Source organism: Mustelus asterias, chromosome 13 (genome assembly GCF_964213995.1).
Source record: "Mustelus asterias chromosome 13, sMusAst1.hap1.1, whole genome shotgun sequence".
In the NCBI taxonomy this organism is placed as follows: Eukaryota; Metazoa; Chordata; class Chondrichthyes; order Carcharhiniformes; family Triakidae; genus Mustelus; species Mustelus asterias.
Genome location: NC_135813.1, coordinates 14,504,950 through 14,521,057, shown reverse-complemented (window position 1 = coordinate 14,521,057; position 16,108 = coordinate 14,504,950). Strand labels below are relative to the sequence as shown.

Sequence of the window (16,108 nt, the reverse complement as noted above, 5' to 3'; positions counted from 1 at the left end):
GGAGCACAGTGATTAGCATTGCTGCCTCTCAGCGCCAGGGACCTGGGTTCGATTCCCGGCTTGGGTCACTGTGCAGAGTCTGCATGTTCTCCCTGTGTCTGTGGGTTTCCTCCGGGTGCTCCGGTTTCCTCCCACAGTCCAAAGATGTGCAGGCTAGGTGCGTTGGCCATGCTAAATTCTCCCTCCGTGTACCTGAACAGACGCCTGAGTGTGGCAACTAGGGGATTTTCACAGTAACTTCATTGCAGTGTTAATGTAAGCCCACTTGAGACACGAATAAATAAATTTTTTCCCACAAATATTATCAGCAACACCAGCTAAGATTTTTTTTTGTAGTTCTGATCTAAAGAACCAAATGACAACCTTGTATTCTGTCGTTTTAAATTTCTGTGAGGAAATCTTTATTCCCAACCCACATGCTAAACTATTGTGACTGTAAATATAGTCTTGAAAATATTTCTGCTACATGGAAAACAATGGCCTCCATTTTGTCACTCTCTCTCTTCTGCCCCCCCCCCACCCCCCTTCCCAAAAAATCTGGTAATAAAAGAAATGTCTAGTTCTGTATTAAATTTCAATGTGGTGTCATTGTTGGAATCCAGATTTACACGCACAGTTTTATACAGGTGTGGAGTCCACCAATGTGAAGGGAATTGTATGGGAACAGTAATTAAAACCTGTGATATTAACAACCGTGGCATCAATCCCAAACTCCGCCATGGTGAACGGGGTTGCTTCATGGACACATGATGCTCCTGTCAAAATTCTGCAGCTCTCTACCTGTCAGTGATCAGCGCACAGACTGCACTTGTTCACGATGAACGCCCATCTGTTTTTTTAGAGAGAGAGGATTAGGCAGTGTGGTGAACCATTGTTGGTTCCCACCAGGTAGTGCTGAGCCATGGTCTGGCCAGTACTATGAGTCTGTATATATGTTACTGTTGGGGTTAGGGTTGGGCTGTTCTACCTGTTTAATATAGTTGTTATGGTACACCCCAGTCGGCTCCGCCTCCTGGGAGAGGTATAAAGGTCACTGCTCTGCCTGGTGACCCTTTAGTCTGGGATCGTATACTGTATATGGTAGCTCTGTTGTTGTTGTCAATAAAAGCCTTTATTTCCCGAGTACATCACGCCTCTCGTGTGTTATATCGCGCATCAGGCAGTATATCTGACCTGGCCAACGAAACCACGTTGAAAATTATTTTGTTTTAAAAAGGCTTATTCGGACTGATCCCTTTCATGGCCTGACAGATTGTGAAATATAAAGAGGGAATTTGACCTGGATGTTGATTGGTTGAAGGTAATTGAGGGTGGCACAATAGTTAGCACTGCTACCTGTCAGCACCAGGGACCCGGGTTCAATTCCAGCCTTGGGTGACTGTCTGTGTGGAGTTTGCACGTTCTCCCCGTGTCTGCGTAGGTTTCCTCCGGGTGCTCTGATTTCCTCCCACAAGTCTAAAGATGTGTGGGTTAGGTGGACTGGCCATGCTAAATTGCCCTTGGCGTCAGGGGGATTAGCAGGGTAAATACGTGGAGTTACGGGGATAGGGCCTGGGTGGGATTGTTGTCGGTGCAGGCTCGATGGGCCAAATGGCCTCCTCCTGCGCTTGTAGGGATTCTGTGACGAGAAGGGAAGGTCTGTTTTTGCGCTTGCTGACTTGACCGATTCCCTTTTTTTAGGTTCCCATCATGGTTTACCATCCCGAGTTTGAAAAAGCTGGAAAAGAGCCGGGTCTGCAGATCTGGAGAGTGGAAAAGTTGGATCTTGTCGCTGTGCCCAAAAACCTTTATGGCGACTTCTTCACAGGCGATGCCTATCTCGTAATGCGCACCATTAAACAGCGGTCTGGAAGCTTGCAGTACGATCTGCATTTCTGGCTGGGTGAGTGCTTGCTTTTGAAGCCTTCTGTGTTCATGTTCTGTTGCTATATTTATATTATAGTCAACACTTCACTCTTTAGAAATGTCACTCCGGTGAAGTTGCCAATTGATTGAAAGGCTGCTGTGTAGAATTTATTTTCGATAACAACACAGCTGGTGGAATTCCAGTCGAGACTAGCCAAGAAATTAAACCAGTTGCAGGACTTTGTAACACCAAAATCTGAATTCGGCTCTGAAATAACTGGGTCAATGATGTGAGTTAGAGTAATTTATGGATCCAATCCCACTGGTTAATGCATTGTATCAAATTCTGATTTAAGCAAGTCAAATGCAACTTTTAACGTGCACAGAATTGAGTGTGTGAATCGGCACCTTAATGTGATATTTAACATTTAAGTGAGGCATGGCGATTTCAACATGTTAATAGTTTCTGGTGTGTCTGACACTTCAATTTCAGAGTACAAAAATCTCTTCAAAGAAGCGTGCTCCTCGAGGGGCTGCTGACTTGTGTCTTCCAGAGCACTTCATCCTCCCCATTGTCTGTCATTAATGCCAAAACATTGAATGTATTCAAGAGGCGGCTGGATATAGCACTTGGGGGTGAATGGGATCAAAGGTTATGGGGAGAAAGCAGGATTAGGCTGTTGAGTTGGATGATCAGCCATGATCGTAATGAATGGCGGAGCAGGCTCGAAGGGCCAAATGGCCTCCTCCTGCTCCTGCCCCGCCTATCTTGTATATTTCTATAAAAACCACGAGTTATCGTACAAAAAATGCAACATTCTGGAAACGAGCAAAGAATCGATCAACATTTGGAAGAGGAGGAAAGGCTCGGAGCAAATAACTTGATGAAAGATCCCACCTGAGAAGCTATTCCCTTTTCCAGATGTTGACTGGTGTCTATTTCCAGCATTTGCCTCTTCATCTGGAACCTGACCATTGAAGTGTGCAGGAGCAGCTGGCCAGATGCAGTGCACTACTTGTTTAATGAAGGCTGCCACTGTCCTGGGTGCCACAGGGGCACCGACCCAGGTCCCGAGAGTTGGACACTTCTCTGTTGTCTTTTGGACAATTTGTGTTTTTATTTCTGCACAATGAATCACAGCCACCGGAGGAAACAATAGGAGGGAATTGTTTCCCCCACGTGTACATATTAGTGTCTTGTTCGTGTTTATGTCTTTTGTTGAGAGATTCTGAGCTGATTGCGTGTATCATGCCAGGAGCCAGCCCCACTGGTGAACTGATCCATGGCAAAGTGGTAAACTGCAGGTGAGCCAGAACATCTTCCAGATGTGTCTGACTAATCCTGATGTGCTTTGAACAGGATTCAAGGTTTTCCTGCCTGGAGCTTGTTGTGGTTTCAATGCTTTCGAGTGTGATCACTCCTTCTCTCTCTCTTTGATTTGACCCATGGTAATGTGGTTGACTCTTAACGGCTCTCAAAATGACAACCCATTCCGTTCATAAGACATGGGCAGCAAATGCAACCTTGCCAGTGACACCCATGATGCACTATCAATCGAGCCGAGACTAGTTGTGAGCAAGACAGATAGGCTTTTATTGGCAAGAACTTCGAGCCATCCCTGTCGGTGATCTGGTCTGAACTGAGAGCAAGGGGGGGGGGAAGGAGCCACTGCCTTTATACCCAGACCAGGGGGAAGAGACTTGGGCGGAACCGACAGGGATGTGCCACATATACAGATAACAGTGGTTTACCACAACCCACATCCCACAAAAGAATAAAAACCAGTGTAGGATATTGAACACTGTGCAACATTGACTAAATGAAGTGGCCCATCCTCTTTTGAAGCAAGTGGATGTGAACTCTTCTTGCTTCCTGTGCTTAACATTGTTCCTCGTATTCCTCCTGCACTTTAAGGTGCTGCCTCTGTCACATGTCGGTCTGTAGGGGTAACGTGCTTTCCGACCTCTCCCATCCAGGCAGTCCTGCTTTTATTTTGCAATCTGGGATTCGAAGCTATTCCAAGTATGTCCCAATTTTTGTGGTTTAAAAACCTGGTGATTAGATCTGTGGAAATTGCTTCCAGCGATAGGTTCTGCCTGCACCTCTTCAAATGTGGAATGTGTATTTAAACGTCCTTTAATTGTGCTATTTTCATTCCTAATATCTTACTTGCTACGTTCTTGAAATAGTTTTTTTTACAGCTGCTATTTGACAGTAATATATGTACATGGCTTTTTCACGCCATATACGATGTTCCTGCCTGCATCCCGTTTCATTTTAGTTGATGGTGTTCATACTTTTAGTAATTTGCTCCAATGTTACCTGTCTCAGTTGCATATTTGGGACCATTCAGCCCTAACAGCTCTTCCCAGTGTCCCAGGACTTGCAGTAATGGCATTGTACGACACCAAAAGAGGTCATTCGACCCACTGTCTGTGCTAGCTCTTTGAAAGTGCAATCCAATTAACCAGTACAATCCCTTTGGTCCCATTCCCTTCCTTGTGCTTGCCCCTGAGAAACTTATCCTTTTGAAAGTTCCAATGGCATTTGCTTCCCACCGGGCTTTTCAGGCAGCACATCGTGACAGGAACTGTTTTGTTATTCATTCAAGGGATGTGGGTGTCACTGGCTAAGCCAGCATTTATTGTCCATCCCTAATTGCCCTTGAGAAGGTGGTGGTGAGCTGCCTCCTTGAATCGCTGCAGTCCATGTGGTGTAGGTACACCAATAGTGCTGTTAGGGAGGGTGTTCTGGGATTTTGACCCAACGACATTGAAGGATCCATGATATCATTCCAAGTCAGGATGGTGAGTAGCTTGAGGGTTGGGGGGAACCTCCAGTTGGTGTTCCCTTGTCCTTCTAGATGGTAGTGCTGGTAGATTTGGAAAGTGCAGCGATTTGTCACTTTGTTTAAATGGCTTGTTGAGGAGCTGGAAAGGAACATTATTGTTGTCATTAGTTATTTTTCATTCTGTTTCTCAAAGCTACAATCTGAGATATTTGAACGACACAAGTCCTGAAACTTGTTCGTTGATGTGTGGAAGGCGGGAGTACCCGTCGCTTGTGGGAATGTTCTCTTTTGCTGGTGTGTGTGTGTTGTGTATTTTCAATCCTAATCATTTTGTTTCCCTCCTGATGTGCAGGCGATGCATGTTCACAGGATGAGAAGGGAGCGGCTGCTGTGTTCACCATACAGATGGATGACTATCTTCACGGCTTGCCCATCCAGTACAGAGAGGTGCAGGGCCATGAGTCGAATGTCTTTCTCGGCAACTTCAAGTCTGGCATCAAGTACAAGGTAAAAAAAAATTGCCAGTGACTTAAGAGACAGTAACTTTATTCAACACTTGCCAGTCAGTGAGGCCAGTGTTCTGTATTTTGGCTTTGGCACGTATTTCCTTAATCAACACGAGACTTCAAATGCCGTCTTGACAAATCTCTGAAACTGTTGATCATGTTCGTTCTTTTATAAAAGTAGCTTGTTTAAAAATTTCGTAAGTTTATAATGTAAGAAGCAACAAGCCAGGGTCCACTAGCTGACTACCAAACAATTCAACACTTGACGGTGGGAGCCAAGTGTTATTGAACTCCATTCGCAGTGTAGGGTGAGATTTCCCCAGACTGGGACTGTTGAGACTGAAGGCTGTCCACAGATGATCAAGTTCTGGAGAGGGCAGTCTTTGTTCCACACCGGAGAGATCGAGTTTATGCAGTCCAGTGATCGTTGGATTCTGAGCTGTTGGGACCAGCTACTAAATGAATGGCACCAAGTCCATATTAAAGAGGAGGAAGGCAAATGAGGGGAAAGTGTGCGATCTGAGGCCCTCTAATTTTCCTTCTGTTAACATAGGCCCGGGTCAGTGGTTTTTTAGTGTGGTGGGGGATTGTAAAATTGAAAGAATGAGTTTCCTTCTGGGTTCCTGTCTGCCCCAACCCTGCAGTGGTTTTCATAGAATCCCTACAGTGCAGAAAGAGGCCATTCTGCCCATCGAGTCTGCACCGACCACAATCCCACCCAGGCCCTAGTACTTATTTACCGTGCTAACCCCCTGACACTAAGGGTCAATTTAGCATGGCCAATCAACCCAACCCACACATCTTTGGACTGTGGGAGGAAACCAGAGCACCCGGAGAAAACCCACGCAGACACGGGGAGAACGTGCAGACTCCGCACAGACAGTGACCCCAGCCGGGAATCAAACCCGGGTCCCTGGTGCCGTGAGGCAACGGCGCTAACCACTGTGCTGCCCTTTTATGCCCATTTCATGCTGAGGTGGTAAAGGCCCTGGATGGGAAACCCCACTTGAGGCTCTTAACCCAGCTTCTATCTTTAGGCTGATGGGAGGGAGAGGATTGACCCTGCGTGTGGGACACCTGAAAATCAACAGACTTCAATCTTGGGTAGCCAAGGAGGGGACGGAACCTCCATCAGAAGCCCCCTTCTGAAGTGGACCCCCCCTCCTCCACCTCCAATGGACATGCCTCCCCTCCAAAACTCTGATTGCCCTCTTCCTAAACTCTTGGGATAGTTGTAGTGGTGGGAAATGGTGTTCTTGTATCTGCTTTCAGTGTCCATTAGGAACAGCATTGGTCTCGCCCATTCATTCTCGTCGCTGAAATAAAGGACTACTTTGCTGCACGCGACTGGCAGAACTTGCCCAGTGAGGATGCACGAGTTCAGAAATGAACAGTTTGCACCCACTAACTAGAATCCAGTCAACCACGATTGGAGTGGAGAGGGGGCAAGAGGTTCGCAGATGTTAAAAGGGATGACTTTAAATGTTTTGATCTGATCCCTGAATGATTGAGTGTTTTATTCTGAATGTTTCACTGCAGGCTGGAGGGGTGGCATCAGGTTTCTCCCATGTGGTGCCCAACGAGGTCACTGTTCAACGTTTGCTTCATCTGAAGGGCCGCAGAGTGGTGCGAGCGTTGGAGGTCCCCTTGTCTTGGGACAGCTTCAACACAGGAGACTGTTTCATCGTTGACCTGGGAAATGTGAGTCATTTGATAGGTTTCACTTTAAATCACCAATGTAGGTTTGTTACCAAGCCAGACCTTGCATTCTTTGTTGATATCAAGGTGTGTATTTTGTTAATGACGAGGTGGCAGGACTGATAGAAATCGCTAAGTGTTGAATACCAACCATATTGTGATGTTTAACAATGTTAACTTCAAAGGAACTTTTGTGATATTATCTATTTGATTTATTGTCACGTGTATTAGTATACTGCAAAAAGTATTGTTTCTTGTGTGCTATACAAAGTATACCGTGCATAGAGAAGGAAAGGAGAGGGTGCAGAATGTAGTGTTACAGTCATGAGTTACAGGATGTAGAGAAAGATCAGCTTAATATAAAGTAGGTCCATTCAAAAGTCTGATGGCAGCAGGGAAGAAGCTGTTCTTGAGTCGGTTGATGTATCCTTTTCCCAATGGAAGAAGGTGGAAGAATGTTTGGGGTGCGTGGGGTCCTTGATTATGCTTTTCTGAGGCAGCAGGAAATGTAGACAGTCAATGGATGGGAGGCTAGTTTGAGTGATGGACTGGGCTTCATTCATGACCCTTTGTAGATCCTTGCGATCTTGGATAGAACAGGAGCCATACTAAGCTGTGATACAGCCAGAAAGGATGCTTTCTATGGTGCATCTGTGAAAGGTTGGCACGAGTCGTAGCTGATGTGCTAAATTTTCTTAGCCCCCTGACGAAGTAGAGACGTTGGTGGGCTTTCTTAACTATAGTGTCAGCATGGGGGGACCAGGATAGTGATGTTAGTGATGTAGGCACCTAAAAACCTGAAGCTCTTGACCATTTCCACTTCATGCCCGTTACTGTAGATGGACATGCCCTCCACTATGCTTCCTGAAGTTGGTGACGCTCCTTCGTTTTGTTGACATTGGGAGAGAGATTATTGTTACCGCACCAGATTCTCTCTCATTCCTGTACACACTCTCGTCATTGTTTGAAATCCGACCCATTACAGTGGTGTTGTCAGCAAACTTGAAAATCGAGTTGGAGGGGCATTTGGCCCCACAGTCATGGGTGTATAAGGAGAAGAGTAAGGGGCTGAGGACACAGTTTTGTGGGGCACTGGTGTTGAGGATAATTGTGGAGGAGGTGTTGTTGCCTATCCTTACTGATTGCAGTCTGTGGGTCCGGAAGTCTAGGATCCAGTTGCAGAGGGAGGAACCAAGCCCATGGCCACTGAGTTTGGAGATGAGTTTTGAAGGCTGAGCTGTAGTCAATAAATAGGATTCTAGGGAGAGAAGGTGGGCTGGTGGTGATGTCATGGAACTGGTAATCCAGAGGCCCAAGATGATGCTCTGGGGACATGAGTTCAAATTCCACCAGAGCAGCTGGTTGAACTTAAAATCATTTAATTAATCGAAACACAATCTGCCGTGACTGTAATAGTGACCACGTAAATGCTTGTAATTGCTGTTAAAAACCCATCTGCTCCACTAATGTCCTTTTTTAGGGAAGGAAATCTGCTTTCCTGACCCTGTCTGGCCTGCAGCCATGTGGTTGACTCTTAACTGTGCTCAGAAGGGCAATTAGGAATGGGTAACAAATACGGTCCTGCCTGCAATGCCCATAGAAGCGAACATCAGATGTCGTGCAGATAGGGAACTTGTGGACGTGCTTCTATTCCTGTGTTGTTAAACAGCTGGTTGGACGTGCAATGCGGAAGCAGGAAGTTTTTCTTTGTATATTTGTCACCACTCATAATGCCATTGAAAAGTCAGCTGTTCCGTTGAGTATTCTGACCTAGTCATTGTGGCAATTTTCATACTTCAATGGAATGAAATCCCAGGCCCATTAATATTACCCTCCATCCTCTCCTTCGAAACACATGCAAACTGAACTAATAGAAAAAAGGATCATTAGGACCCAGACCCAGAATGTGCAGTGGCTGGTATCTCACTGCCAGTGATGCTAGCATTCAGCAGTGTTTGGTTTAGAGGCAGACTCCATCCCCTTTGTCAGATGAAGCGGGTCAAGGGTCACTCTACATTCACATTGATACCAAACTTCTTTGGTACAAAAGCTCACGGACACACCTTGAACGCAGTGTTCCACCTCCACTTACACCTGGATATATTCCTCCCCTGCAGTGACCGCAGAGCCAAGTTGTCCATTTTGTTTCACTCAATATGAAGTTGTTGTCTCTGATACTGTCCAGTAGACCCCTAAATCTGTTAACATTCTCCTGAGTGGTATTTGCTTCCTGTTGTACTTTATCATAGAATCCCTACAGTGCAGAAGGAGGCCATTCGGCCCATCGGGTCTGCACCAACCACAATCCCACCCAGGCCCTATCCCCATAACCCCGTGCATTTACTCTAGCTAGTCCTCCTGACACTAAGGGGCAATTTAGCATGGCCAATTTGCCCAAGTTGCACGTTTTTGGACTGTGGGAGGAAATTGGAGCACCCGGAGGAAACCTATGCAGACACGGGGAGAATATGCAAACTCCACAGTGTCACCCAGGCCGGGAATTGAACCCAGGTCCCTGGCGCGGAGAGGCAGCAGTGCTAACCATTGTACCACCATGCCGCCCCTTTAGACATGGGTTTGGGGAGGGGGGTAGTTGGATAGCTGATCCAGCTGCATTATTTCATAAGTTAGTACCAGCCCATTTGACCCACATCCACATTGTTTGCAGATGCCCATGACACACTGATCGTCAAGGTTATATATTCCACCACAATGTGATTGTTTTTATTCATACATAGAATGTGGTCATTGCTGACTAGAGCAGTGTTTAGTGCCCATCCCTAATTGCCCTTGAGCGTGGTGCTGAGCTGCCTTGAACCGCTGCAGTCCATGTGGTGTAGGTACACCCACAATGCTGCTAGGGAGGGACCTTGAATATGACACAGAAATATATGGCAGTTCCCTCACTGTTGCTCAGTCAGGATGGTTTTTATTGATCAGTGTCACAAGTAGGCTTTACATTAACACTGCAATGAAGTTACTGTGAAAATCCCCTCATCGCCACAATCCGCCGCTTGTTCGGGTACGCTGAGGGAGAATTTAGTATGGTCAATGCACATCTTTCATTTTGGAGGGGAACTGCCAGGTAGTGGTGTTCCCAGCTGCCCTTGTCCTTCTAGATGGTAGTGATTGTGGGTTTGGAAGTTGCTGTCCAAGCAGACAGAGTCCCTGCAATGCACCTTGTGTGCCCGGCTGCCACTGTGATCGGTTGTGAAGGGAGCGAATGTTTATGGAGGGGGTAGCAACCAAGTGGGCTGCTTTCTTCTGGATGGTGTCGAGCTGCTTGTGATGTTGGAACTGCACCTGTCCAGGCAAGTGGAGAATATTCCATCACATTCCTGAATTGTGCCTTTTGTAGATGGTGGACAGGTTCCAGGGAGTCGGGAAGTGAGTTACTCACTGCAAGATTCGCAACCTCCGACTTGCTCTTGTAGCCGCAGTATTTACATGGCTAGTTCAGGTTCTGGTCAGTGGTAACAGCTGGGATGTTGGTGGGGGATTTCAGGTTCTCTCTTTTTCCCCCTCTCCACCTTGACCAGGTTTTTGATTAGCTGTCCTAATTGCCGTGTGTGGCTTAATGGTGCATTGTGTTTAACGCTCCTGTAATGAAAGTTTTTGACTCTATGTAACTGCGTTTTGCAGTAGTGGGAATGAGAGGTGATCAGGAGCAGTAGCCCAGAGCACCACGACTATTCTAATGCCCCAATCACAGCAGCGGGGGTCGCGTGGGTCGGGTGAAACCGGAAATCTCCCTGATCTCTGATTGAAAGCCACATTTGTTCTTGGAGCAATCTTCGGAAATCCAGGCTGCCGATGCTGGAAATCTGGAATAAAGGTAGAAAATGCTGGAAAAGCTCAGTAGATCTGGCAGCGTCTGCAGAGAGGGAAACGTTTTGAGTTGAATGAATTGATGGTTTGTGTAAATGTAATGTAGCGAAGAGTTACATGATTCTTTTATATATTCATTCGTGGGACATGGGCGTCGCTGGCGGGCCAGCATTTATTGCCCATCCCTAGTTGCCCTTGGTGGTGGTGAGGTGCCGCCTTGAATCGCTGCAGTCCACATGCGGTTGACCCACAATGCCATTAGGGAGGGAATTCCAGGATTTTGACCGACTGCGAAGGACAGCGATATATTTCCAAGTCCGGGTAGTGAGTGTCTTGGAGGGAAACGTGCAGGGGTGATGTTCCCATGTATCTGCTCGCCTTGTCCTTCTAGATGGAAGTGGTTATAGGTTTAGAAGGTGCTGTATGAGGATCTTCAGTGAATTGCTGCAGTGCATCTTTAGATGGTACACACTGCTGCTACTGAGCGCCGGTGGTGGAGGGAGTGAATGTTTGATGTGGTGCCAATCAAGTGGACTGCTCCATCCTGGACGTTGTCAAGCGAATGTTGGAGCTGCACCCATCCAGGCAAGTGTTGGGCTACAAGCAGAGTGTTGAGGAGAACATTGAAATTGGTGAGCAGGATTTGAGTGTAGATGTCGGGAGAAACATTCACTTGTTCAGAATAAATCGCCAAATAAAGAAGCTATCAAAATCCTGGGATGACAGAATTGTCGTACGAGGGGGATTGGGTCGACTGGGCCTATATTCACGAGTTTAGAATGTGAGGGGATCTCATTGAAACATATGAAATTTTGACAGGGCTGGACAGACTGGATGCAGGGATGTTGTTGCCTCTGGCTGGGGAGGGGGAGAATTCTGGAACAAGGGGTCACAGTCTCAGGAGATGGGGGTAAGCCATTTGGGACTGAGATGAGGAGAAATTTCTTCACCGCATTGAGAAGCTATGGAATTTTCTACCACAAGACTGGAGGCCAAATCACCCACGTATATTTTGAGGAGGAAATAGATCTCTGGACTAGAGGGGTATGAGGAGAGTGTGGAAGTATGGCATTGAGATAGAAGGTCAGCCATGATCACATTGAATGGTGGAGCAGGCTCGAAGGGCCAAATGGCCAGTTCCTATTTTCTATGTAAAATATGGCAGGATTCTATGATGGGATTATTGTGTCCTGGACAAGTTTCACTTTTGTCGTCTCTGACATGTTCTCCTTAGGAAAGGACCCTAAACAAGTGGTACGTGTGTGGCATGAGCTGCCAAAGGAAGTAGTTGAGGCAGGGACATTGACAACAGTTGAAAGGCATTTGGACATGTTGTGGGGAAAATGCCACTTTGTGAGTCAGGCTTGAAGGTTTCAACAATACAGTTTTATTTAATGAAGCTTCGTGGAGAAAAGGCACTGTCACTCCGCAGTGCTTCTGGACAGCTACCTTCTCTCAATGAGATAATGGGAGCGGTCCATCTTTATACCCTTTACACAATAGATGGACCAGACATCTAGCCATTATCACATCGTTGTGATCAAGTAGGTGATCGATCGTTAAACACATCGTTATAGACAAATACAGACGTAAGCATGTTAACCTTGCATTGTTCTATGAATGGATACATTTCCTACGTCAGTGACTATCAATGACTTCAGTTTCGGTCGATTCATACAGTAGTTTACAGTAATTGGTTTTCCTGCATTTTGTATTCCCGATCCCACCTGTAGCTAATCTCTTTACCAGACTCTTTTGTCCCTATTTCCACTGGCTTCCTGCAGTATCTAATTCCTGCATGTTTTAATTTACAAGTAGTTGTCTGAGTGTCTTTAATCCTAAGTAATTGTCTGGGCTAAGAGTCAGTGCCTGTTTGTGGTCTTAACTCTTTATGCGCCAGGCAGTCATTTTTAAAGTGTACTCTTCTGTATATTTTTCCCACTTCAGACAGATACATGGATAGGAAAGGTTTAGAGGGATATGGGCCAAATGTAGGCAAATAGGATTAGCTTAGATGGGCGTTTTGGTCGCCATGGACTAGTTTGGGCTGAATGGCCTGTCTCCGTGCCGTAGGTTCTATGCAATCAGAAACTTGAAATTTTCTTGATGCCATTCCTGCTTCAGGACCTCCCAGAAGTGTGTTTCGGCCAATATAGAGCAATAGCAGGTGTAATGAGATTGACAGTGAGGTGTGTCCTGTATTGAGAATGTGTAGATTATTTTTTTAATAGCTCAGCTTCAGTCGTGCCTGTGATCACGTGCACTCTCCCTCGCCGTTTTCTCTTTCAGGAAATCTTTCAGTGGTGTGGCTCCAAGTGCAATCTATTTGAGCGGCTAAAGGCCACCTGCATGGCCAAGGGTATCCGTGACAACGAGAGAAGTGGCCGTGCCACTCTGCGTGTGATGGAGGAAGGGAGGGAGTCGGAAAAACTGCTGGAGGTGAGGCAACATTAATCATTTCCGCAAATTAACCATTGGAAAAGATGAATAACAAACTTGTATTTCCTCGAGCCATTTGCCGGAGTTGGGAGATTGGAAATTTGATCCAGTGTGTCCAATGGTGAGCTTTTGTTACCGCAGGGCGGAGCAAGTGAGGGGGTGTGGATTGCGGTCTATCGTTTGTTTTCATTCTGATTTGATGGAAGCCAAGTAGCAAGTCGTCCATTTGTGCAACCCTCCTCCATTATAGGGACTGGGAACTCCAGTGCAAGAGGCATTTGTAACATTGGCTCCATTTAGTCAGCTCAATGCAGGTCAGTCTATTGTGTTCGACTATAGCTGGACTTGACCATAAAAAAAATCTGTATTGCGTCCTGAGGGAGTGCCATGACCTGTCGCTGAAGGGTCACAGCCTCCTTCGGAGAAAGTGCAGTCCGTTACGTCTCTTTCCCAGGTGCTGAGCACAAGTTACTCGGACACCCCCAGTTACTTGCCATTGTGGGGGAGGAGCCCAGAATTTCAGTGACCCATCTGACATTGGGGCATCGCAGACAAGCCTGAGTATCTGTAGGTAATTCCTTTCCAGCAGCTGTCACTGGGTAGAAATCAGATGCTGATGCCAATTACCATTGGCCTGTCTCTCTCCCTCTATCCCCCGGCCTTCTTCCAACTCTATGGTGGTTGAGGCCTATTGAACAGGGCGACTAGTTAGCTGAGAGCAGCAGCAAATGGCATTTGCTGCACAATGCTTAGTGCCATCTTGGTTATGTTAGTGGTCATTTGGTGAGCCAACACAATGCCCTAAAGACCAAGAACCTTCACCGCCCAAGGGAACAACTGTGCAGAATTGGACCTTTTGGAGCTACTTTCTCTGACGACTTTTAAGGGGAGAGATACAAGAGTGTCCAGAGGGGCAATTTTTTCAGAGGGTGTTGAGTGTCTGGAACAAGCTGCCAGAGGTCGTAGTAGAGGCGGGTACAGTTTTGTCTTTTAAAAAGAAATTAGATAGTTACATGGGTACGATGGGTCTAGAGGGATATGGGCCAAATGCAGGCAATTGGGATTAGCTTAGGGGTTTAAAAAAAAAAAGGGGCAGCATGGACAAGTTGGGCCGAAGGGCGTGTTTCCATGCTATAATGACTCTGACCTGAAGGAGCTTGTTTTGGAGGGATGAGGAAAGAATCCTTCAATGTAGGGAAACGTTAATTGATATCAGCTGCATAAGTTATGTTGTAAAGGTGTTTTATGGGGGTTAATGGCTATTTAGTACCATAGAATCCCTACAGCGAAAAAAGAGGCCACCCGGCCCATCGAGTCTGCACCAACTCTCCGAAAGAACCTCTTACACAGGCCCACCCTATCCCCGTAACCCTGCGCATTTACCATGGCTAATCCAGCTAATTTACACATCTTTGGACACTTTAGAGACAATTTAGCATGACCAATCCCAACCTGCACACACTGGGACAATCATGGGCAATTTAGCATGGCCAATCCACCTACACATCTTTGGACTGTGGGAGGAAACTGGAGCACCCGGAGGAAACCCATGCAGACACTGGGAGGGGTGGGGGGGGGGGACTACCCAGCTGCCTGGCACTGAGGCAGCGGTGCTAACCACTGTGCTACCCATTACTAGCTGTGTGTTTTGTGGGGTTACTGGCTGGTTAATAACGATATTGCTGCCTCACCTCTTTAGGTTCTTGGACCAAAGCCGGATCTGCCAGACGGAACTGCTGACGATGTAACAGCTGATGTGTCCAACAGGAAACTGGCTAAACTATACAAGGTGCTGCTAACCATTCCAACAATAGGCGGTTTTGGAGATGGGGAAATAGATTTTGATCAGGTGGTGGAATTTAAATTGAATAAAAATCTGGAATTAAAAGTCTAATGATGACCATTAGATCAATTGTCCATGGTTGTAAAACCCATCTTGCGCTTCGTTCATGTCCATTTTAAGGTGGGGAATCTGTTGGCCTTATCTGTTCTGGCCCCCAGATCCACAGCAATGTGGCTGACTGTTTTTAAAAAAAATAAAGTCCTCTGCAACAGCCATGAAAATCTGTCAAAGGGTAATTTGGGGATGGGCAATAAATGCTAAACCAGCCACCAACGCCCACGTCCCGTGAATGGTAGAGATGGGTGTGTCATATAAATAGGCTGTTGCAGCACTCTTAACAAAGGAGCTCTTGAAAGGAGACTAGTTTTACTGTAAAAAGTCTTTGATTCTATCCCCACACAAAGCCAGGAATGTGTAAACTGTTGATAAGAATGTATTATTTTGGAGAACTGAATATAGCCAGTGAGGACAAGTTTCCAAAAAAGGCCAAATTCCATTTTGTTTTCCCTGGGATGAAACCAGCTGATGATTTTAAAATGTTCTCCTTGTCTGTCTCTTCCACCCCCCCAGGTTTCGAATGCTGCTGGTGGTGATGTTCAGATGAGCCTGGTGTCTGCGGAGAATCCATTTAAACAGAGCATGCTGGACTCTGAAGACAGCTTCATCCTGGACAATGGATCCAATGGGCAGATCTTCGTGTGGAAAGGTTAGATGGGGGCGAGCTGCCCAGTTGTCGGGAGGGATTGAGGGCGGGTTTAAGGTACTTGTTCAATTTTCCTCTGTTTACCTAGGAGAATATTTGGAGAATAGCATCAAATTCGCCTTTGTGTCCCATTGGTCCTCACTTCCCTGTCACCCCCCAAGTTAGCGAGTGAAAACTCCATCTTTTGGATATATATTGGAATGTGCCCCAAGATCCATCAATGAGGGCTCGGTGGACCATGTGTACCTGGGATATGAGTGGGCAAGCTCTTTCGAATCTGCTCCGTGGATTCGCAAGACCGAGGCTGGGAATCGATGTTGGCGTAGGTTTGGGAATTCCGGTTAAAGTTCCACTTTCGAAGCTACTGGCTCAGTGTGGTCAGTTGGACTGATTTTGGTACACCGGTGGATGCGGTGTTTTTGGATTTCCAAAAGGCGTTTGATAAGGTGCCCCA

At 46.4% G+C, this 16,108-nt stretch overlaps 1 protein-coding gene across 2 annotated transcripts in view; it reads left to right on the top strand.

Moving 5' to 3' along the window:
- The window catches only part of LOC144502459 (gelsolin-like), a 73,273-nt gene that overhangs the window by 23,377 nt on the left and 33,788 nt on the right, over nucleotides 1-16,108 (top strand). For both annotated transcript variants that reach the window (XM_078226389.1, XM_078226388.1), the window contains exons 2-7: nucleotides 1,681-1,882; nucleotides 4,990-5,144; nucleotides 6,683-6,844; nucleotides 12,959-13,108; nucleotides 14,808-14,897; nucleotides 15,522-15,657. In XM_078226389.1, coding sequence (XP_078082515.1) covers nucleotides 1,690-1,882; nucleotides 4,990-5,144; nucleotides 6,683-6,844; nucleotides 12,959-13,108; nucleotides 14,808-14,897; nucleotides 15,522-15,657 — 886 coding nt within the window. In that variant the 5' untranslated portion in view covers nucleotides 1,681-1,689. The remainder of the gene's footprint in view (nucleotides 1-1,680; nucleotides 1,883-4,989; nucleotides 5,145-6,682; nucleotides 6,845-12,958; nucleotides 13,109-14,807; nucleotides 14,898-15,521; nucleotides 15,658-16,108) is intronic.